At 61.6% G+C, this 20,388-nt stretch overlaps 2 protein-coding genes across 4 annotated transcripts; one reads left to right on the top strand and one right to left on the bottom strand.

The window, feature by feature from the left end:
* Nucleotides 1–1,249: 1,249 nt before the first annotated feature.
* On the top strand, nt 1,250–11,658 carry FXYD3 (FXYD domain containing ion transport regulator 3). Of its 2 annotated transcripts, none has more exons than XM_073322836.2 (8): nt 1,250–2,133; nt 6,369–6,436; nt 6,576–6,608; nt 6,948–6,971; nt 7,600–7,674; nt 8,045–8,081; nt 8,339–8,376; nt 8,679–11,658. In XM_073322836.2, exons 2-8 carry the CDS (start codon nt 6,397–6,399, stop codon nt 8,696–8,698), a joined length of 267 nt encoding a protein of 88 aa, XP_073178937.1. In that variant the 5' UTR covers nt 1,250–2,133; nt 6,369–6,396; the 3' UTR covers nt 8,699–11,658. The 2 variants fall into 2 exon arrangements, with proteins under 2 accessions (XP_073178937.1, XP_073178936.1); XM_073322835.2 differs by having other exon boundaries at nt 1,254–2,133; nt 6,573–6,608.
* LOC140902572 (leucine-rich glioma-inactivated protein 1-like) lies at nt 11,607–20,292 on the bottom strand. 2 transcript variants are annotated; one of them, XM_073322787.2, is made up of 9 exons: nt 19,978–20,292; nt 17,522–17,593; nt 16,860–16,931; nt 16,672–16,743; nt 15,990–16,061; nt 15,602–15,771; nt 14,977–15,141; nt 13,534–14,045; nt 11,607–12,787 (listed from the first exon to the last, which is right to left on the bottom strand). In XM_073322787.2, exons 1-9 carry the CDS (start codon nt 20,163–20,165, stop codon nt 12,482–12,484), a joined length of 1,629 nt encoding a protein of 542 aa, XP_073178888.2. In that variant the 5' UTR covers nt 20,166–20,292; the 3' UTR covers nt 11,607–12,481. The 2 variants fall into 2 exon arrangements, with proteins under 2 accessions (XP_073178888.2, XP_078706641.1); XM_078850515.1 differs by lacking the exon at nt 15,990–16,061.
* Between the last annotated feature and the right edge of the window lie 96 nt (nt 20,293–20,388).

Here is a 20,388-nt window from a genome sequence, read left to right as displayed (position 1 = left end):
ACCCAGGGAAACTGAGTCCCATCCCCTCTGCATGCATACCATTGAAAACAACAAGAAAAGCCCCTGCTTCATCACAGCCCCCTGCTGAGCCCCCTGCAGCCCAGCGCCCCCTACTGACCCCCTGCCCCGCTCCCTGCAGCCCAGTGCCCCCTGCTGACCCCCTGCCCCGCTCCCTGCAGCCCAGCGCCCCCTGCTGAGCCCCTGCCCCGCTCCCTGCAGCCCAGCGCCCCCTGCTGAGCCCCTGCCCCGCTCCCTGCAGCCCAGCGCCCCCTGCTGACCCCCTGCCCCGCTCCCTGCAGCCCAGCGCCCCCTACTGACCCCCTGCCCTGCTCCCTGCAGCCCAGCGCCCCCTGCTGAGCCCCTGCCCCGCTCCCTGCAGCCCAGCGCCCCCTGCTGAGCCCGGGTTCTCCTGCCTGCTGTGGAAGGGGAGTTGGGCTCTCGTGTTTAGAGCCAGGACCTATGAGATCTAACTATGAGGTTCAAGGGTGCTGGAACAATTTTTATCATGGGGGTGCTGAGAGCCATTGAACCAAACTGTAAACCTGTATAATACGGAAACCACTTCAAGACAGGGTGCTGCAGCATCCCCCGCATCCCTAGTTCCAGCACCTATGACGAGACCCCAGCTCCCCGCCCTGAACTGGGGAGAGAACCCGGGAGCCTTGGCTCCCAGCTGATGATCCATCCTGCCCACACCAGGTCTCGCTGTTAAAGTGAATGGAGGTCCCCAGTCCTGCTGCTGGCACCCCCATGGCAGGGCTGGAGGTGCCCATCACCGGTTCTTTAACCTTTCCCAGCATCAGCTGCAGCACCGGTGTCACGGAGTGTGGGGGAGTCCAGGCCCTGCACCCCTCTTCCTGGGATTCACTGAGACTCTCAGCCAGCCAGTAAAACGGAAGGTTTATTGGACCACAGGAAAACAGCCTCAAACAGAGCTTGTGGGTACAACCAGGACCCCTCAGTCAAGTTCTTCTGGGGGAGCAGGGAGCTTAGACCCCAGCCCTGGGGTTCCCTGCGTTCCTCCACCCAGCCCCAAACTGAAACTAAACCCCCCCAGCAGGTTCCCCTCTGCAGCCTCTGTACAGTTTCCTGGGCAGAGGTGTCACCTCCCCCTCCCGGCTCAGGTGACAGGCTCTCAGGTCTCCCATCCCTAGGGCACATTCCCAGGTCAACGCTCCCCCCTCCCTGCTGCCTCACATCGTCACAACCCGCCCTCCCGCTTTATCTCCAGGGGCCAGGCTGTGCCAGGGCTCTCGCTGCTGGGCAACGTCTGCATCTGGGAACGGCAAATACAGAGCTGGGAGGGAATGTCCTGAACACACAGACAACTAGGACCTGCTCCCGGCCCTGGGCTCCCTGCCGGTGCCCCTCACTCCCGACCTGCAGCCCCTACTGGCCCAGTCCTGCCAGCTCCCTCACTTCTGCCCCAGAGCCCTGACAGCCCCCCTCACTCCGGCCCCACAGCCCCACCGACCCAGTCCTGCCTGTCCCTCTTACTCCCACCCCACAGCCCCACCGGCCCAGCCCTGCTGGTGCCCCTCACTCCCGACCCACAGCCCCTGCCGGCCCAGCCTGTCCTGCCTGCACTCCTCACTCTCAACCTGCAGCCATTGCTAGCGCAGGAATCCCTCATTGAATGTTGACTTCTAGCATGCTGCATAATCCTGCAATTCTGTTACCCACAACCACTCAGGAACTCAGGGCCCCCCAACCCCACTCCCTTCACAGAGGCAGGGCAAGAACCCAGGAGTCCTGACTCCCAGCCTGCCTGCTCTAACCCACCAGACCCCGCTCCCCTCACAGAGCTGGGGAGAGAACCCAAGAGTCCTGGCTCCCACTCTGACACTTTGCACACTGACACACAAGAGGGGACCACGCAGAGACCTCCAAACTCGTCTCCATGGTGCCCGGCCCCCGAGGGGCTGCCCGATCCCTGCTGCGCTGCCTGGATCAGCTCCTGACTGGCTGAGGTGGAGGATCTAGGCTCAACCCTCCCCTCCTTGGAGCCCAGGCAGCCAGACCTGTCTCCACCTGCCTGGGTGTGGTCTGGACCCTGCCCTACTTAACCAGCTGAGCCAGGAGAGGGCTGAGCTGTACTGTCTGTGCCTAGCTGCTGTTGCTGCTCTGCCCTGGGTAAGTCACCTGGTACTGCCCTTACTGGGCTGGGGGATCCTGGCCCTAGTGTGGAGCTGCTGCCTGTTGCTGGGCTGCCGGGGGCAGATTGTCTGGTTGCCCTGGGAGTGGGTATTGGGGTGAATGTGCTGAGCGCCTGGCTTCTATTCCTGGCTTGGCTGCTGGCATCCCAGGCTGGCCTTGCTCTGTGCCTCAGTTTCCCCATCTGTAAAGTGGGGAGGATAAGGCCAAGAGGCCAATGGCATTTTGGGATGTATAAGTAGGGGCATTGCCAGCAGATCGAGGGACGTGATCGTTCTCCTCTATTTGACACTGGTGAGGCCTCATCTGGAGTACTGTGTCCAGTTTTGGGCCCCACACTACAAGAAGGATGTGGAAAAATTAGAAAGAGTCCAGCGGAGGGCAACAAAAATGACTAGGGGACTGGAACACATGAGTTTTGAGGAGAGGCTGAGGGAACTGGGATTGTTTAGTCTGCGGAAGAGAAGAATGAGGTGGGATTTGATAGCTGCTTTCAGCTACCTGAAAGGGGGTTCCAAAGAGGATGGATCTAGACTGTTCTCAGTGGGAGGAGATGACAGAACAAGGAGTAATGGTCTCAAGTTGCAGTGGGGGAGATCTAGGTTGATATTAGGAAAAACTTTTTCACTAGGAGGGTGGTGAAACACTGGAATGGGTTACCTAGGGAGGTGGTGGAATCTCCTTCCTTAGAAGTTTTTAAGGTCAGGCTTGACAAAGCCCTGGCTGGGATGCTTTAGTTGGGGATCGGTCTTGCTTTGAGCAGGGGGTTGGACTAGATGACCTCCTGAGGTCCCTTCCAACTCTGAGATTCTATGATCTGCCCTCTACAAGTTAAAATGCTACAGGAGGGATGCTGGATTGTGGGGGGTCTGTGCAGTGCTGGGAGGGGAGGGGGGGGGCCCTGATCTGTGGGGAGGGGAAGGGGTCTGTGCGGGGCCTGGAGAGGGTGCAGTATTTCCCATTACGTCCTCAAAGATCCTGGGGGCCAGGGCTGCCCCTGCCCCGTGTCAATGGCTGTTCTGGGTGGCCAGCTCAGCACTGAGGTTCTAGAGCTCTGAGGTCCCAGTGGCAGGTGCCTGGCACTGGGGTAGCGATGCCTGGTGCCAGCTGAGGGGGTTGCACTGCAATGTGAAAATGACCCGAGGCAGGCCTGGTTCACTGGGATTGTTACTGGAATTATTAATCCTGCCCCACCTGGGGACTAAGGGGTTACTGCTCTAGGGGGTTGCCTAGAAACACGATTAGCCTGAGCCGTGCTGCACCCTCAGCCTACCAGCTCCTGCCAGCAATGGGGAGAGAACCCAGGCGTCCTGGCTCCAAGCTCCTCTGGTCTAACCCCTAGACCCCACTCTCCTCCCCAAGCCAGGGAAAGAACCCAGGCATCCTGGTCTAATCCCTAGACCCCACTCTCCTCCCCAGGCCAGGGAAAGAACCCAGGACTCCCGGCACCCAGCCAGCTCCCTCCCCTCCCCAGGGCAGAGCTGTGGTGGGCTGGACCCTTTGCTGCCCCAGGCGCCTCTGGGGCAGGGCAGAAAGAGGGGACCCTGGGAGGTGGGTTTCTATGGGCCACACCCTGGCCTGGCTCCCTGTGCAGCGGGATCAGCCAGCTCTGAGGCCTCAGGCTTGGGAGACGCCCTAACCCTGGAATCCGCCCGCCCCCGGGGAATCCTGGCAGCTCCCTGCTGCTCCCACAGCCCCAGCTGGCTCTAGGAGCGGGAGGTAGCTGAGCGCAGCGGCCCCCCTGCCCAGCAGACACAGGCTGAGCGGGAGCGGACAGCTGGTTGACGAAACCAGACAAATCCAGACTAGCCAGGGGATCCCTTTGCTCCTGGGAGAGGAATTCACCTTTGGCACAACGGCCTCAGGGTTGGGGTGGGGCTGGGCTGGGCGGGTTCTCCCTTGCTTGGAGACAGGGCAGCCTACTGGGTAGCTTGGATTGAGTCCTGGTCCTTCTCTGTGCCTCAGTTTCCTCAGTTGTCCTGGGAGACCGTGATATCGGCCTGCTCAGAGCCCTACTGATGAGAAGTGCTAGGTGGGGGCTGGGGGCCATCCTGACACCCAGACTGGGCATCTGGGGCTTGAGTCCCTGGGATGTCCTACTGGGGTGACTTGACCGGGGCAGTTCAATGGCTCCAGGTGTCCCAGCCCTGCCTTCGGGAGGCACTCTCCATCTGGGGGCAGAGCTGAACCCTGGCCATGTGATGCTGGTGGGGCAGGGCTCAATCCCAGCCTGGTTCAGGGGTGTTGGACTGTCTCCTGTGTTGGAATGACCCCCCCCCGGCCCTCCCCTCTGTGCCTTACCCCAATGGTACAGACCTGACCCTGGCTGCAGCTCTGCCAGCAGATATAGCACCCCTAGGAGAGGGGGCAAGGTTAAGGATGACGGGGAGGAGTTAAGGACATTCCAGCAATGCCAGCTGCTATGACCTCCTTGGGAGAAGGGGGTGGGCTAAGGCTTGGCTGAGGGATGTCATCTCTCTTGTCCTGGAGGGGGCTGGGTGGGTGGCCTAGTCTCTGGGGCAGCAGGGCTAAGGGGCCCTGGGTGCCTGGCTTGGGGGGAGGAGCCTGTTGAGCTGGCTGAGGCCCTCCCACCTTTCCAGAGCTGGGGGAGGAGCTCCCTGTCCCATTGCCAGTCCTAGCCTATCTTCTACCATGTGCCACCCTTTGGACCCCTGGGGGACTCCTAGGAGTCCTAGGGGACTCACTGGGGGTAGGGTGGCGGGGGCACTTCAGCCTGGACTGTCACTCCTCTGATGGGGTGGGAAGGGTAGAGGCCTAAGGAAAATGGAGCAGCTGGGGGAAGGATACCAGCCTGGATTGGTCCAAGGAACCCAGGAGTCCTGACTCCCAGCCCCCACGCCTGCTCTAACCCAGTGGAGACCCCACGCCCCTGCCAGAGCTGGGGGTAGAACCCAGGAGTCCTGGCCTCATGACCCTAACTCTTTCTTTTCTGCCCCATGCCAGATCCAGCAAGCCCTGCTGTGATGGGGGCATGTGTGCCCTGGTGCTGCTCGGGCTTGGCGTTGCCCCCACTCCCCCATCTGAGCACTGGGGAATTGGCCCAAGGGCCACTCAGAGCAGAAGGGGAGGATGCTGACCCAGAGAGGTGCAGCAAGCCAGTGGCACAGCCAGGATGGAACCCAGGTGTCCTGGCTCCCCTCCCACCCTCAGCTCTAACCACTGGACCCCACTCCCCTCCCAGAGCCAGGGATAGAACCCAGGAGTCCTGATCCAGCCCTGGCTATGCTCCCCACCACCCCACACGCTTTGTGGACCGTTTCTGGCCAGTTGCATTGGCCCCTCAGGGAGTCCACTGGCTCTGGGCTCCCGGGGCCTCCACGCCCAGAGGGAGCAAAGCAGCCCCGGTCTCTAGCCTGCAGGGACTCCCAGCCAGCGTAACACAGGAGGGTTTATTGAGCATCTGAACCCAGCAGAGGAAACTCTCAGGGCCTCAGGCCTGGCCTCCCCCAGCAAAGCACATCTAGGTCTCTCCTGCATCCAGGGGGGCTCTGCTTGCTCCCTCGCCAGTCCAGCAGCCCCCTCCTTCCCGCCGAGCATCCTATATCCCCTTCCCCAACAGCTCGTCCCCTGTCCTTTGTCCTCCGTCCCAGGTAAACGGGGCGCTGGGCCCCTCTCTCTTCCGTCCTTTGTTCCCCTCTGGCTGCAACCGGCTGGTCAGGTCACTGGGGTCCTCTCTCCGGCCCCCGCAGCCCTTTGTCCTCCCACTGGCCAGAGCCAGCTGCCTGCCAAGCTGGGCTGGGCCTCCTGGTTGCTAGGATACCGCATCTCCAGGCCATTCTCTGGGGGTCCCGGCTGCGAGGTGGGGTCCCAGGCAGGGCTCTGCGCGCTCGGCTGACTGACCTTGCCGGTTACGAACCCACGGCCCAAGCTGGGGAGAGAGCGAGCGCCCTCAACTGACAGAAGAAGCCTTCATGTCTAGGGGGCACCGCTCTGATCCGGCCCCAGGGGTGGGGGCTGGCTGGCTGGGGAGAGCTGCAGGGGTACGGGGAAACGGGGCCTTTAACTTCTAGGGGGCACCAGCTCTGATCTGGCCCCAGGGCGGGGCTGGCTGGTGGTTTGGGGAGGGGGCGGGAAATGTGACACGGGGGCCCAGGCAGATGTTGGTTTAACGTTGGGGAGTGAGGTCTGGGGGGGACCCAGGAGTCCTGGTGCTGGCCCCTTCTCAGCTTTAACTGCCCTGCCCCTTTGTGTAGGGACCTGCCCCCCAGACGCGGTTCCAGGATGCAGCCAGTGACCACCGGCCTCCTGCTGCTCTTGGCAGGTGAGAAGCTCCCCACAGTGCCCCCTGCTGGAAGAGGCTGGGGCTGGAGTAGCCAGGAGCTCCCCCTCTGCCAGCTCTCCTGCCCTGCTCCCCACAGCGCCCCCTGCTGGGAGTCCAATGCTATTTTCTCTTTCAGCAGCGTTTCCTGCCCTGAAGGCTGAACACCCTATGGGTGAGTTCACCCTCTGCTCTCCTGCTGCCAGCATGGTCCTGAGCTGCCCTGGGAGGCGGGAGGGAGCAGAGGGGACTCACTGGGGGTAGGGTGGCGGGGGCACTTCAGCCTGGGCTGTCACTCCTCTGATGGGGTGGGAAGGGTAGAGGCCTAAGGAAAATGGAGCAGCTGGGGGAAGGATACCAGCCTGGATTGGTCCAAGGAACCCAGGAGTCCTGACTCCCAGCCCCCACGCCTGCTCTAACCCAGTGGAGACCCCACGCCCCTGCCAGAGCTGGGGGTAGAACCCAGGAGTCCTGGCCTCATGACCCTAACTCTTTCTTTTCTGCCCCATGCCAGATCCAGCAAGCCCCTTCTTTTATGGTAAGTGCTGCTCCTGCCATCTCCCTCCGCTGGCATCTCCCGGGGCAGGACCCCGCCAGCTGAGCCTGGCACAGGGAGGGGCTGGACTAGCCAGGCCAGTCTCCTGCCCTCTCATGGGGAGCTGGGAAGTAGCCTGGGATGGGCTGTGGAGAGCCTGCACTGGACCAAGGGGTGGGGGAGGGAGGGAGGATGGATTGGATGGGGGGAAGAGGGTGGGGGAGTGGAGGGATTTGGGGATCTAGTTGGGGGTTCTGGGTGTGGGAGGCTAGGGGAGTCAGGGATGGGAGGGATTCAGGGGATGTGGTGTTGGGCGGGGAGGAATTGGGGGGCAGGGGGATGGAGGGATTTGGGGGATGTGGTGTCAAGTGGAAGGATTTGGGGGGGATTTGGTGGGGATTCAGGGGACATGATTGGGTGGGGGGATTTCATGGGGGGGTTGGGGGACATGGGGGGATGTGGTGTTGGGCGGGGGGATGGGGGGTTCAGGGAATGTGGTGTTGGGTGAGGGGTTCTGGGGGTGGATCTGGGAGCATGGGGGTGGGGGTATAGCTGAGCTGCCCCTCTGCAGCAGAGGGAGATGATTTAGGGGTCCCCTTAGGCCAGGTTCTTACGGCTCCTCTTCCCCCAGACTGGCACCGCCTGCGGGTCGGGGGGCTGATCGCCGCTGCCGTTCTCTGCACCCTGGGGATTGTCGTGCTGCTCAGTGAGTGGGGTGGGGGCAGGGACTGGGGAGGGGGTCTCATCACCCAGCAGGTGAGGGTTGGCTGGGGGTGTCCCAGGGCCCTAGGAAGGTAGGTGGGGGGGCCTCAGAACTGGGACGGTGTCCCAGTGTCCATGGGGTGATGGGGAGGGGGGTGTCCCTGTGCCCTAGGGGTGTCTCGGCAGCAGGAGGGTGGAGGTGGGGTGGGGATATTCTGGCACCTGAGGAAATTGGGGGTTGTCTGCACTGAGCATCTGTCACTAGCGGTGGGGGGGGCAGTGATAGGGGGGCAGCTGTTCCTGGGTGGAGGGGATCACTGCTTCTCCCCCACCAGGTTTGTGTCTAACCCTCCCCCCGCTTTTTTTTTCCCTAGGTGGAAAATGCAAATGCAAATTTAACCGCAAAGCCAGGTAGGGGGTGGGGTCTGGGGGGTTCAAGGGGGGGGGGTCATGCTACACTTTGGAAGAGGTGGGGTCATGCTGTGGCTGGGGATGCAGGGGGTTCTGCTGGGGGTGTGTGGTGTGAATTGGGGGAACCAGTGGGGGTGGGGTAGTGAGGAGGGGGCATGGTGTGTGGGTGGAGGGGTCAGGCTGGGGCAGTGGGAGGTCGTGGTGTTGGGGGGGGGGTAACGTTCCAAATGCCCATAACCCCCTCTCTTCCTCCTCAGCCGGCGACCAAATGAGCCCCTGCACCTCATCACTCCTGGTAAGTCCCCCAACCCCTCTCCCTTTCCTGGTTGGCCCAGGGGGGATGCATTGGATTCTGGGGGGTGGGAAGGGGATCTCTAAACTTGTCACCCTGACCCTTGTGGGCCGCCTCCTGCTTCCCTGTGTCGCCCCCTACTGGCTGCTGGCAGGAGAGACCTCTCAGGCTGCAGAGGGGAGGGGGTCCTATGTGGGGCTAGTGGGTTGCATGTTTTTCCCCACCCCCAGCTCCACAGACTGCTCCCATGGCTCCTTTGTAAGCGGGTCTGTTCCTCTTTTTCCCCCACCCCCATCTCTCCGCAGGCAGCACCAGTAACTGCTGAACCAGGATGGTCCCGGTGCCAGGTCTCGCCCGGGGCGCTGGCTCCTTGCTGGGACATCCCGTCCCCCCACCCTCCCCATCTAGGGAAGTGGGAGGGGGAGAAGTTTTTTAACTGAACTTTCCACGCTGTGGAATAAAAGTCTCCTGAGCTTGAAACCCTGAGCAAGTCATGGGTGCCTTTCCCCACTGTGGGGCACCAGCTTCCATCCGGCCCGGCGGGGGGACAGGACTGGCTGACTTGAGGGGGGGCAGGGAATGGGACAAGGGGCCTTTCCCCTCTAGAGGGCGCCAGCTCCCATCTGGCCCCAGGGCAGGGAGGTAGGACAAGTGGGCTCTCCCCCTCTAGGGGGCGCTGGCTCTGGTGTAGGGAAGGCCCCGGTGGCTATGGGGCAGAAAACCAGCAGGAGAACCCCAGGAAAGCTCCTAGTTCCAGCAGAGTGTGAGGAACCTGCAGCGTCCCGTGAAAATGCGTTGAATTGGCTGAACTCTTGATGAAACCCTGGCTGGGCTGGCCAGAAGCCTGGGGGCCAGGCCCTGCACTCAGTGCACACCTAACTACTGGCCAAGAAAGGCCCAAGTTGCCCCCAGTTTGCGGGCTGGGCATGGGATGAACCACAGGCATCCTGCCCCTACTCAGCTGCTCTGTGCCAACTCCCGCTTCTGGCTGGGCCCTTGCCAGCTGCTCACACAGGCAGTGCCAAGCAGCCAGCCCTTCTGCCCTCCATGTAACCCTGTGGGCGGGGCACACCGCTGGCCCTGGGGAGCCCTGGGTCCAATCCCACTGTGCCGCAGGGGAAGACAGGGTTGGGAGAGGGGTTTCCAGCTCTCAAAGGCTCTCCTCCCTGCCCCCTAGCGTCCTTTTCTTGCAGCCCTGGCTAGCTCGCCTGGGTCCCGCTAGACAGGGTGCCACGGCTGGCCACCAGCACTCTTGGGAGCCTAGCTCCCTACGCCCCACAGCAGCCAGGGCTAAACAGTGGCTACCCCATCTCTGGGGCTCCTAAACCCAGGCTGCCTGGGTTAAACTGCCCTTGCCCTGCCATCACAGCTTCCCTCTCAGTTGAGCCAGGCCTGCCCCGGGGGTAGTTGGGCAACACCTGTGCCCATCCTTTCTCCCTGGCCGCAGGGAACCTGCTCTCCCCTGGCCCAGCTGCCTGCTGTAGCCACAGGGCTGAAGGGGGAGGAGCCAGGCCGTGTCCTTAGCCATATTCCAGTGCAGCATTAGGCCGGCATGGCTGGGCTTCCAGCCCGAGTCCTGGCAGGGGGGACTGCCGCCAGAGCCACTGGGCCAAGGGGAATGTTCTGGAACTGTAGGGAGCCTGTGTGACTCAGTTTCTCTCTCTACTTTGCATTGTTACCTCAGGGGTGCGAAACAGTTAACGCTGTGCCAGGAGCCAGGAACCCGCGGTCTGTGCCCCAAAGCTGGGGGATGGGGACCTGAATGGGACTAGCTGAAACCTGCCCGCTCAAGGGTGGAGTCAGAAGGCCCGTGGGAGCCTGAGGGGGCCATCAAGCACCCTCCCCCCAACACACACAGAGGGGAAGGTGATTTTGCCCCCCACCTCTCAGCAAGGGGAGCAGTGCCAGTGAACAAAGGGGGGAGGAGGATTAAGGGCTGCCCTAGGAAGGGGCGCAGGGTATGCAGCCAGATGGCCCTGGGTACCCAATGCCCTTCCAGCCACACCCCTCTCCTCAGCACTTCCTATTGGCTACTTTAGGCTCCTCCCCACTCAGCCTGCTGGCTCTGGTGGGGCTCAGACAGTGCCTGATGTGCCCATGGTTGTGGGCACCAAATGTGCAGTGGGGGGCACTGGGGCGGGGGAGGGCCCTGGCAAGGTCGGTGCTGCCACACTCAGCATTGCAACAGCTAAATCCCCTAGGCCCAGGAGTCCTGGCTCCCCTCTGCCGCTCCCAGTGCCTGGGATAGATCCCAGGAGTCCTGGCTCCAAGTCCTGCCTTGCTCTACCCTCTAGACCCCACCCCTCCCAGAGCCGAGGTAGAACCCAGGAGGCCTGGCTGTCTCCCCCTTTCTCGTCTTTGCTCTGCCCCCCACCCCCATCACAGCAGCACAGGGACAATATATAGTGTTATTTACAGAGCTCTGGCTGGGGTAATGGGGCAGGGGGCATTGGTCGTGTCTGGGGGAGGGGGACAGAGGAATGCTCCATGCTGATTTTTCAGCAGCTACCTCCAACCTGTGTGCCCCCCGCCCATCCCAACATGGGCACTAGCTACACAGGCACCCCTGAAGTCCCTATTGCCCCCAGGGGCAGTGGAGGGTGTGGGGATGGGGCACCTGTAGCTGAAACTGCTGGTTAGTGACCAGCAGGGGTGGCAAGGGTTAAAATTCACCAGCTGGTTGAGGCCTATTGGACTGTCAAGTCCTGTGTTACTCCCCCAGCCCAGAGTGGGCCTAGCTAGCCCCATAGCCTCCCTTCCCCCTGGAGCCGGCCCATGAGCCATCTAGCCTGGCATCCTGTCCCCTCCCATCAGCCCCATGGGCCCATCTAGCCTGGCATCTTGTTGCACTAGTTCAGGCCCAGGGGGTGCCCAGCAGCTAAGAATCCAGCCTATGAGCCACCTGGATGGGGGGCCTTGATCACAATTTTATTTTAAAAGCAAAATTAAAAACCAAGGACAAATTAGTTGGAGAAAAGTAAATAAAATTCCAACTTAACGGGGAAAAAGGCAAACAAAACCTCCCTTTGAATGACGGGACAGGACGCCCCCCCCCCCTTGGAACTGACCCCCTTAAACGGGAACTAAAACAAAGGGCAGTTGGGGTGGGGGTACCTGAATTTTCTATTTAATGTTTTTTAAAAAGGAAAGAAACAATGGAACGAAAACAAAGCAAAGTGTTTTCTCGGTACCGAGAAAAGTGACAGAATCAAAGCAACAGGGTATTATTGTGGGGGGAGGCTTAAAAGAGTAAATAAAATTAAACAATTAACGTGACTTTTAAAACTTTGAGACAAAATGACTCAGTAAATGAACCCGAACATTTAATGTAGGGGAGATGGAAAAAGATTTAAAGGCTAAAAAGGAAATGCCATCAAAGTAAGAAACATGAAATGAATGAAAAAGGTGGCAAATGGTTTTCTTTAATGACTCTGTGAAATGACTCAGCGGTTTAAAAGCAGGACCTGACTGAAAATTGAATTTTTTTAGTTAAGGAAAATTGTAAATGAATAAAAATTTGAAAAAGACACACCTGAAAGGGAAATGCTAACGATGAAAAAGCCACAGGACACTGGCTCTTAACCAGAAACCTTTGTAAAGAGGTGGGGAAAAAACAAGTCTCTGAAATCCATTTTTAAAAATGTAACGGGGAAACGGTTCTTAACCAACTCCAGAACCGATTTTAAAAGGCGGGCGGGCGGGCGGAGGGTTGGCATCGAAATAGGTTTGAAAAGTCGGTCCCTGCTGCTGTCCCCACCTAGTGGGCATCACTGGCACAGCCTCCTCCTGCTCCGTTCCCCCTTGTCTGGGGCCTGTTCTGCACCCCCAGTGGCCATGGCTGGTGCTGCACCCCCATTGTCTGTGTCTCTTTCTGAGCCCCAGTGGCCACGGCTGGTGCTGTACCCCCCCATTGTCTGCGTCCCCAGTGACCAAGGCTGGTGCTGCTCCCCCACATTGTCTGAAGCCTGTTCTGTGCCCTCGGTGGCCGTGGCCGGTGCTGCACCCCCATTGTCTGCATCCCATTCTGTGCCACCCGGTGACTAAGGCTGGTGCTGCTCCCCCACATTGTCTGAAGCCCGTTCTGCCCCCCTCTGCCCCGGCGCGGGGCTCAGGCACTCAGGTCGATGGTGATGTGCCGGTAGATCTGCGTGTCTCCCTTGAAGCTGGCAGCGAAGACGAAGTCCCGCTGGTGGACGGCCAGGTGGGCAAAAGAGCGGGGCGCCTGGGTGTTCAGCTCCTGGAAGCGGACAAAGAGGCCCGAGCGGGCATCGTAGCGGTAAACCTGGCTGAAGGAGTAGTCGTTGCCCAGCACGGCATAGCGGTGGTTCCCAATTCCCAGCGGCTGGAAGACCATGGAGCCGCGCGATGGCATGTGCTGGACGTCCCGGAACATGGAGCCCTCCCAGCGCATCACCTGAAGAGGCAGAGAGGACTGTGGGTTATGCCAGAAATGCCAGCAGGGCAGAGAGGCTGGAGATTACAGTGGATGAGAAGCTTGACTGGGATGATTTAGTTGGGGTTGGTCCTGCTTTGAGCAGGGGCTTGGACTAGATGACCTCCTGAGGTCCCTTCCAACCCTGATATTCTCTGATTCTATGGGTAATGCCAGACTGGAGGCAGAGGGCATCATGGGGGACAGAAAGCATGCTGAGAGAAGAGAATGATGGGAGTGGCTGAGTGGGAGCAAAGCAAGATGGGAGCATATTGGGGGCAGAGGCAAAGTCAAGAGTATGGTGGGAGAAGCTGAGCAGAGACAGAGAGCATTATGGGAGCAGAGCATGCTTGGCCCAGTCAGAGCATTCCGGGAGCAGAGCATTCTGGGAGCACTGTTAGCAGGGTACAGCGGGGGCACACTGCAGGGTTGCTGGATGCATGCAGGGCATGCTGGGAGCAGGGGGGTGCATGCCGGATGCAGGGCATGCTGGGAGCAGGGGGGTGCATGCCGGATGCAGGGCATGCTGGGAGCAGGGAGGTGCACACCAGGCACAGGGCACGCTGGGCACGCTGAGAACAGGAGGTGCACGCCAGGCACAGGGCACACCGGCACGGGGGGGCACGCTAAGCGCTGGGCAGGCGGGGAACAGGGCACATTGGGGGCACACTGGGAACGGGAGGTGCACGCTGGGCGCAGGGCACGCTGGGGACACGCCAGGCGCTGACCTTGGAGTCACCAATGAAGCGGGTCAGGCACACGTAGACGTCCCCGCGCAGGCGGAAGTGCTTAACGGCGTAGACGTCGTCCATGTCGGGGATATCCGTGTGGCGCAGGAAGGCACGGCCGGGCCGGCTCCACTGGTAGACCACGGGGCGCTGGGAGCTGCTGGCCAGGATGAGGCTGGGCCGGCCGGCGAGCTCCAGGAACTCCACGTGGGTGTCGCGGTGCCAGGCATGCAGGGCCTGGTGGGCGTAGAAGCCGCGCCCACCCCAGCGGAAGAGCGTGGTGGCCCCCGCCTTGGAGCTGTCGGCCACGGCCAGGAACCAGTCGCCGTCCACCCGGAAACTGGCCAGGGCGTTGGGCTTGCGGATGCGCTGCGGGCCCAGCTCCTGCAGCCGCACGAAGCGCCCCGAGGCCCCCTCCTGGCGCCACACATGGGAACCCCCGGCCAGCTGTGCCAGCACCACCAGCAGCCGCCCCTCCACCACCAGCGGCTTGCAGGCCACGGGCGACGAGCCTGTGGGGGCAGGGGTCAGGGGGGCTGCCCAAGGGGACAGGGGGGCTGCCCAAGGGGGCAGGGATTGGGAGGCTACCCAAGGGGGCAGGGATCGGGGGGCTGCCCAAGGGGGCAGGGATCGGGGGGTTGCCCAAGGGGTCAGGGGGGCTGCCCAAGGGGACAGGGGGGCTGCCCAAGGGGGGCAGGGATCAGGGGGTTGCCCAAGGGGGCAGGGATCAGGGGGTTGCCCAAGGGGTCAGGGGGGCTGCCCAAGGGGGCAGGGATCGGGGGGTTGCCCAAGGGGGGCAGGGATCGGGGAGTTGCCCAAGGGGTCAGGGGGGCTGCCCAAGGGGTCAGGGATCGGGGGGTTGCCCAAGGGGTCAGGGGGGCTGCCCAAGGGGGCAGGGATCGGGGAGTTGCCCAAGGGGGGCAGGGATCGGGGTGCTGCCCAAGGGGACAGGGATCGGGGGGTTGCCCAAGGGGTCAGGGGGGCTGCCCAAGGGGTCAGGGATCGTGGGGTTGCCCAAGGGGACAGGGATCGGGGGGCTGCCCAAGGGGGCAGGGATTGGGAGGCTACCCAAGGGGGGCAGGGATCGGGGGGTTGCCCAAGGGGGGCAGAGGTTAGAAAGAGGGAGGAAGGGAGAGGGGTTCAGGAAGGCTGCACAGGGGGAGGTTTTGGGGGGAAGGCTGTCCCTGGGGTGGGGAGATGGGTTAAGGGGGTCAGGGGATCTGCCTGGTGGGAAGAAAAGGGGCAGCTGAAGGTAGGGGTGCCGGGGGGGTGGGTGATCTCGTGGAGGGGAGGGGGCTGCTCCGGGGTACCCCTGGGGCAGGGCTCAGGGGGGCTGTGAGGGTATCCCTGCAGGTGGGGTGCAGGGGGCACTGGCGGACATGGTGGGGAGGCGGAGCACAAGGGGACTCGGGGGTAGCCGGGCGGGCTGGGGCCCTCGCTCACCGTTGATGGAGGCGTAGGCCCGGAAGGCCCCGTCCAGGTGGTCCCACTCAAGCAGGCTGCAGCGCCCTGCGAAGGGCTGGGTGATGGCCACGTGCTGCTCCCCCTGGTACCAGAACGGCTCCACCGCCAGCGCCTGGAAGGGCAGCGACTGGAACAGTACCAGCGCTGGTGGGGGTGGAGGTTAGACCAGGGCTGGGGAGCAGCTGGGCGCCTGGGTTCATCCCCAGCTCTGCGCTCTCTTCTGCTTCCTGTGCCAGCCTTGAGACAATAGAACCCAGGAGTCCTGGCTCCCAGCCCCCTGCACTGGACCTCCCTCCCCTCCTGGGTCTGGAGATAGAACCCAGGAGTCCTGGCTCCCAGCCCCCTGCACTGGACCTCCCTCCCCTCCTGGGTCTGGAGATAGAACCCAGGAGTCCTGAGGCTTCTCACACAGCCAGCTCTGGAGCAGTTTGTGTCTCACCAGGAATTGGGTTGAGATGCAGCGAGGGCAATGAGCTAAGAATGGGTTCACCCGGGGCTGAGATGCAGCCACCTCTGGGGCGGGGCAGCTGGGGAACAGCCGCACATAACGCCGCATGGGGCCGGCTACCCGAGGCTGGGTGCAGCTGGCTCAGGGGTTCCGTACCGGTGGTAATGCAGTCAAAGTCCTGAAGGTGCAGCTGGCTCAGCCGGGTGCCGTTGAGCTCGGCCGGGCCCTGGCACTCGCCCAGCTCGGCGCTGGCATTGGTGCTGCTCAGCCACTCCACCAGCCACTTGATCCGGCAGTCGCAGTGGAAGGGGTTCCCCCGCAGGTCCCTGGTGGGAGAATCGCCCCGCGTGGGGCCGGGGGACATGGGGCAGGGGGGCCAGAGCCAGGCAGCAAGGCCCTCCTCTGCCCCTCCCCCCCACTGCTGCCCCGTCCTCACCCTTCATTTCTTCCTCCTCCTCTTTTCTGCCCATCTCTACCCCCCACCGCTCCTCCGCATCCCCTCCCCCACGCCTGCCCCCCAGTCCCGCCTCTGCCCCCCACTCACACGTGGGTGAGGGCATCCAGGCCCCGGAACAGGTGGCGTGGCAGCGTCTGCAGCTGGTTGTGTGCCAGGCTCCTGGACGGGGGGAGACGTCAGATGGGGAGGGCCCTTCGACACCGGCGCCCTTCCCCTCTGTGGGGTGTTTGCTCCCATCTGGCCACAGGGCGGGGGCAGGGTCCCGTGGGGACAGAGGGGTCCCAGTGTGTGTGTGGGGGGGTGGGGTGGGGGTTCCACTGGTACGGGCTGTCCGCGGGTCGGGGGGGAGTGTGGGGATAGGTTCCCTTGGGGGTTGCCCCATTGGGGGATTCATTTTAGGGGTGACAGGAGTGTCAGGGGGAGGGGTCCCCTTGGGGGGTGTCACATCAGGCTGATGTTGGGGTCCCTGGGAGGGTGTTAGTGCCAAGGAACCTCTGGTGTCAGGGATCGCAGGGGGATATCAGGGCTGGGTGTCAGGGGGTTCTTGGGGGGGTCTGTCAGTGTTGGGGTGGGGGGTGTTGGGGGGCCAAGGGGGTCAGTCACAGGGGTCCCTGGGGTCTGGTATTAGAGTGCTGGGGGGTCATCGTGGTCTGTCGATGCTGGGGAGCTGGTGAGGTCCCCAGAGTCCATCGGTTTTCGGGGGCCAGGGGGGTCACTGGGGTCTGTTGGTGCTGGGGGGCGAGAGGCCATGGGGGGGGGTGTCACTCACAGATGCACAAGCCCCTTGAGGCCCCGCAGTGCGTTCTTGGAAATGGAGCCGACTTTGTTGTTCTCGATGAACCTGCAAGGGGGGGGGGCTCTGTCAGTGGGTCACGCCCTGTGTGCCCCCTGCTTCCCGCCCCCACAAAGTCCCCTGTGCAGACTCCCCCTTGCACCCCCACCCCCTCGCACACTCACAGATACTCCAGGTGCAGGAGTCCCACGAAGGCATCGTCCCTGATCAGCCCCAGGGTGCTGGATGTGAACAAGCTGGGGAGAGAGGGGGAGTCAGTGCCTGCCGGGACCCTGAACTCTTGACCTCCCTCAATCCCAGTCCACAGCCTCCGCTCCCCCCAGACAGCCTTGTCCTGGCTCCAGAAGGGGAGTGGGGCCTTATGGTTAGAGCGGGCGGGGACTGGGAGCCAGGACTCCTGGGTTCCCTTGCTTGCTCTGCTACAGACCTGCTGGGTAAATCTGGGCAAGTCATTTCCCTGCTCCGTGCCTTAGTTTCCCCTTGCCCCCTGTGTCTGTGTAGATGGTGAGCTCTGTGGGGCAGGGCCCATCCCTCACTGTGCCTGGGCGGCACCCGGCTCGGGGCTGTGAGCATTCCTGGGCTAACGGTGAGCACCTGCCCCCCACAAGACTGCCCCCTCAGCTGCTCCCTCTGAGCAGCACACATCCATTTGCACATGCACCTTCCCATATGCACTGGCTGACACACACCCATTTGCACACTCGCCTCCCCATACACACTGGCCAGCACACACCCATTTTCATGCTCTCCCTGCCCCCATGGGCTACCATGCACAGACATGGCTCCCCCTTGCACACTAGAGAGTTGGGGGCATTGGTCTCCTTACAGCAGCTGCAGGGATGGCGTCTGCAGGAAACTTCCCTCTTGGAGCTCAGTGAATCCGGATCGCACCAGGGACCTGGGGAGGGGAGACGGGGTGTGAGGGGGGTACGGGTCAGAACCGGCACCAGCACCGGTGCTGCACCCATCACCAGGACTCCCACAGAGAGGGCACAGCACCACGGGCAGCTCCAGAGCCAGGAGAGGAACCAAGTCCAGAACCAGCACCAACATCAGACCAGCACCAGCAGTCCAGAACCAGACCAGAACCAGCACCATCAGACCAACATCAGACCAGCGCCAGCAGTCCAGAACCAGACCAGAACCAGCACCATCAGACCAGCACCACCAATCCAGAACCAGCACCATCAGATCAACATCAGACCAGAACCAGCACCATCAGACCAGCACCAGACCAGAACCAGCACCATCAGACCAGAACCAGCACCATCAGATCAATATCAGACCAGCCCCAGCAGTCCAGAACCAGACCAGAACCAGCACCATCAGACCAGCACCACCAGTCCAGAACCGGCACCACCTTCTGATCACAACCAGCACCGCCATCAGGAACAGAACCAGCACTAATATGAGACCAGAACCAACTTCAAACCAGTCCCAATAGCAAACCCAAAGCTGAACCAGAGCCAACACAGAACCAGAACTGACCATAAACCAGAACCAGCACCAGCCTCCTGCCAAGACCCAGGTTCAACAGCACCATTGAGAGAGGCAGCCTGGAGGCCCAAGCTAAAACCAGCTGGGAGGACGATGTTAATCAGGAAAAGGAGGCTGATAATTGGACTCATTTCAGAGCCCCGGAGAGACCCCAAAGCGCTGGCAGTCACTGGGTGGAGGAAGGCCGTGCTGGTTCCAAAACCAACCCGCTTTAGAGGGGCCGTGAGGGCGGTTCTACAACCTATACAGCGCCTGGATGGGAGGAAGGGGAGTGGTGAGTATCAGTGGGGGTGGGTTTATGTTTCCCTCCACATTGTTGGTGGTAATGTTGAAGAGCATAATTTATCTTTCTCCGTGGCCCAAGGGGCTCCTGGGACACATAAACAGAGGAGTCTTGAGTAGGGGCAGAGAGGTTCCTCGGCCCTGGTGTGTATACAGCTGGACTCCTGTGTCCAGTTCAGGAAGGAGGCGGATAAATTGCAGAGGAGCCAGAGAAGAACCAGGAGGAGGATTATAAGACCAGAAAAGTCCAGGAGCTCCATCGCTGTAGCTGAGCACAGCGCAGGTCCAGGGGTGACGTGATCCTGGCTAGAACAGAGCGTTAGTCCAGCAGAGGAAAGTCTAACATGGTCCAAGGGCTGGGAGTCAAAATTAGACAATTTCAGACTAGAAACAAGATGTAAATTGTTACTGGCGAGAGCATTAACCATGGGAGCAATTAGCCAAGGGTCGGGGATGCTCCCTCACTGGCAATGTTTAAGCCATGGTTGGACATTGTCGAACAGCTCTGCTCTAGGGATGACTTGGGCCCTTCTCCGACCTGGGAGTCCCACGAGATGCGCACAATAGTCCCTCCTGCCTTGGAACCTGGGACTCAAGCCAGAACCAGGCGCCCCCTGGCACTGAGCCAGCACCTCTATCACAGCACGACTGGTACCACTGCCAGAACCAGCCCCAGAGCCTTCCCAAGGGGACACCGGGAGCAAGGCCGCCAGCACCATCCAACCCAAACCAGCCCCCGCGCAACGCCCACCCCGGGTGCAGAGCTGTAGTGGAGCTGGTGAATGGCCCAGCACCAGAACCAGCACCTTAACCAGAACAGCCAGCAACCTCCGACCAGCACCAGCATCAGAACCAGCCCCAGATCAGAGCTGCTCCCAGAACCAGAAGCAGAACCAGCCCCAAATCAGAGCTGCTCCCAGAACCAGAACCAGCCCCAAATCAGAGCTGCTCCCAGCACCAGAACCAGCCCCAAATCAGAGCTGCTCCCAGAACCAGAACCAGCCCCAAATCAGAGCTGCTCCCAGAACCAGAACCAGCACCAAATCAGAGCTGCTCCCAGAACCAGAACCAGCCCCAAATCAGAGCTGCTCCCAGCACCAGAACCAGAACCAGCACCAATATCAAATGAGGACCAGAACCAATGCCAGAATCAGCATCAATGTCAAACCAGAACTAGCACAAAGATCCAAGTGGCACAAAGACCAGCGGTGACACTGAACCAGTACCAGAACCGGTGCCAGAATCGGGTTCTCAGCAGGCCCCCTACCAGGGCTGACACCAGTGTCCCACCAGACACAACGCAGTCACCCACCCCAGCCGGCAAATAGACCAGAACCAGCCACAGCAACAGAACTGGCACCAGTGACCGATAAACCCAGCACCATTGAATCAGAACCAGAATCAAATCACAGCTCCAGCTTCCAGTAACAAGGGATTGTGTGACAGGGCAGGGTCGTGAGGAGGGGGGTGCAGGGGTGGCAGAGGGCTGCTGGGGGATCTTACAGGGAGGTGATGTCGGGGGGCAGTCCTTGGGGGACCCCGTCTGTCCTGTCACACAGTGCGTTGTCCTGGGTGCAGCTGCAGCCGATGGGGCATTTCCGCCGGGGGGCCCGGCGCCGCTCACCCCCCCCAGCCGCCAGCAGCAGTAGCATGAGCAGGGGGGCACAGGCCCATGGTCCCCCCCAGCCCATTGTCTGGCCCAGGGGCCCTGGGCTGCTCCCCCCTATACAACCCTGGGACCCCCTCCACGCTGGGGTCCTTCTACCTATCCCTGAATTCCTGATTCTTGCTATGCAGCTCTCTGCCACCCCTGTATCTCTCCCCCTAGCCACCCCTGTATCCACCCCTCTATCCACCCCTGTATCTCTCCCCCTAGTCACCCCTGTATCTACCCCTCTATCCACCCCTGTATCC

The sequence above is a fragment of the Lepidochelys kempii genome, chromosome 24, assembly GCF_965140285.1.
Source record: "Lepidochelys kempii isolate rLepKem1 chromosome 24, rLepKem1.hap1, whole genome shotgun sequence".
In the NCBI taxonomy this organism is placed as follows: domain Eukaryota; kingdom Metazoa; phylum Chordata; order Testudines; family Cheloniidae; genus Lepidochelys; species Lepidochelys kempii.
This window is presented reverse-complemented; position numbering and strand designations above follow the sequence as displayed.

What these genes read in the sequence shown, in the direction of transcription:
- LOC140902572 (XM_073322787.2), bottom strand. Translation starts at nt 20,165, where the DNA reads ATGGGCTGGGGGGGACCATGGGCCTGTGCCCCCCTGCTCATGCTACTG. An exon ending in GGCCTACGCCTCCATCAACG is followed by an intron (nt 14,046 to 14,976) that starts GTGAGCGAGGGC and finishes CTGCCCCCACAG; the next exon opens with GCTCGTCGCCCGTGGCCTGC. An exon ending in GCTTCATTGGTGACTCCAAG is followed by an intron (nt 12,788 to 13,533) that starts GTCAGCGCCTGG and finishes CTGCCTCTTCAG; the next exon opens with GTGATGCGCTGGGAGGGCTC.
- FXYD3 (XM_073322835.2), top strand. Translation starts at nt 6,397, where the DNA reads ATGCAGCCAGTGACCACCGGCCTCCTGCTGCTCTTGGCAG. An exon ending in AAATTTAACCGCAAAGCCAG is followed by an intron (nt 8,082 to 8,338) that starts GTAGGGGGTGGG and finishes CTTCCTCCTCAG; the next exon opens with CCGGCGACCAAATGAGCCCC. An exon ending in CCTGCACCTCATCACTCCTG is followed by an intron (nt 8,377 to 8,678) that starts GTAAGTCCCCCA and finishes ATCTCTCCGCAG; the next exon opens with GCAGCACCAGTAACTGCTGA.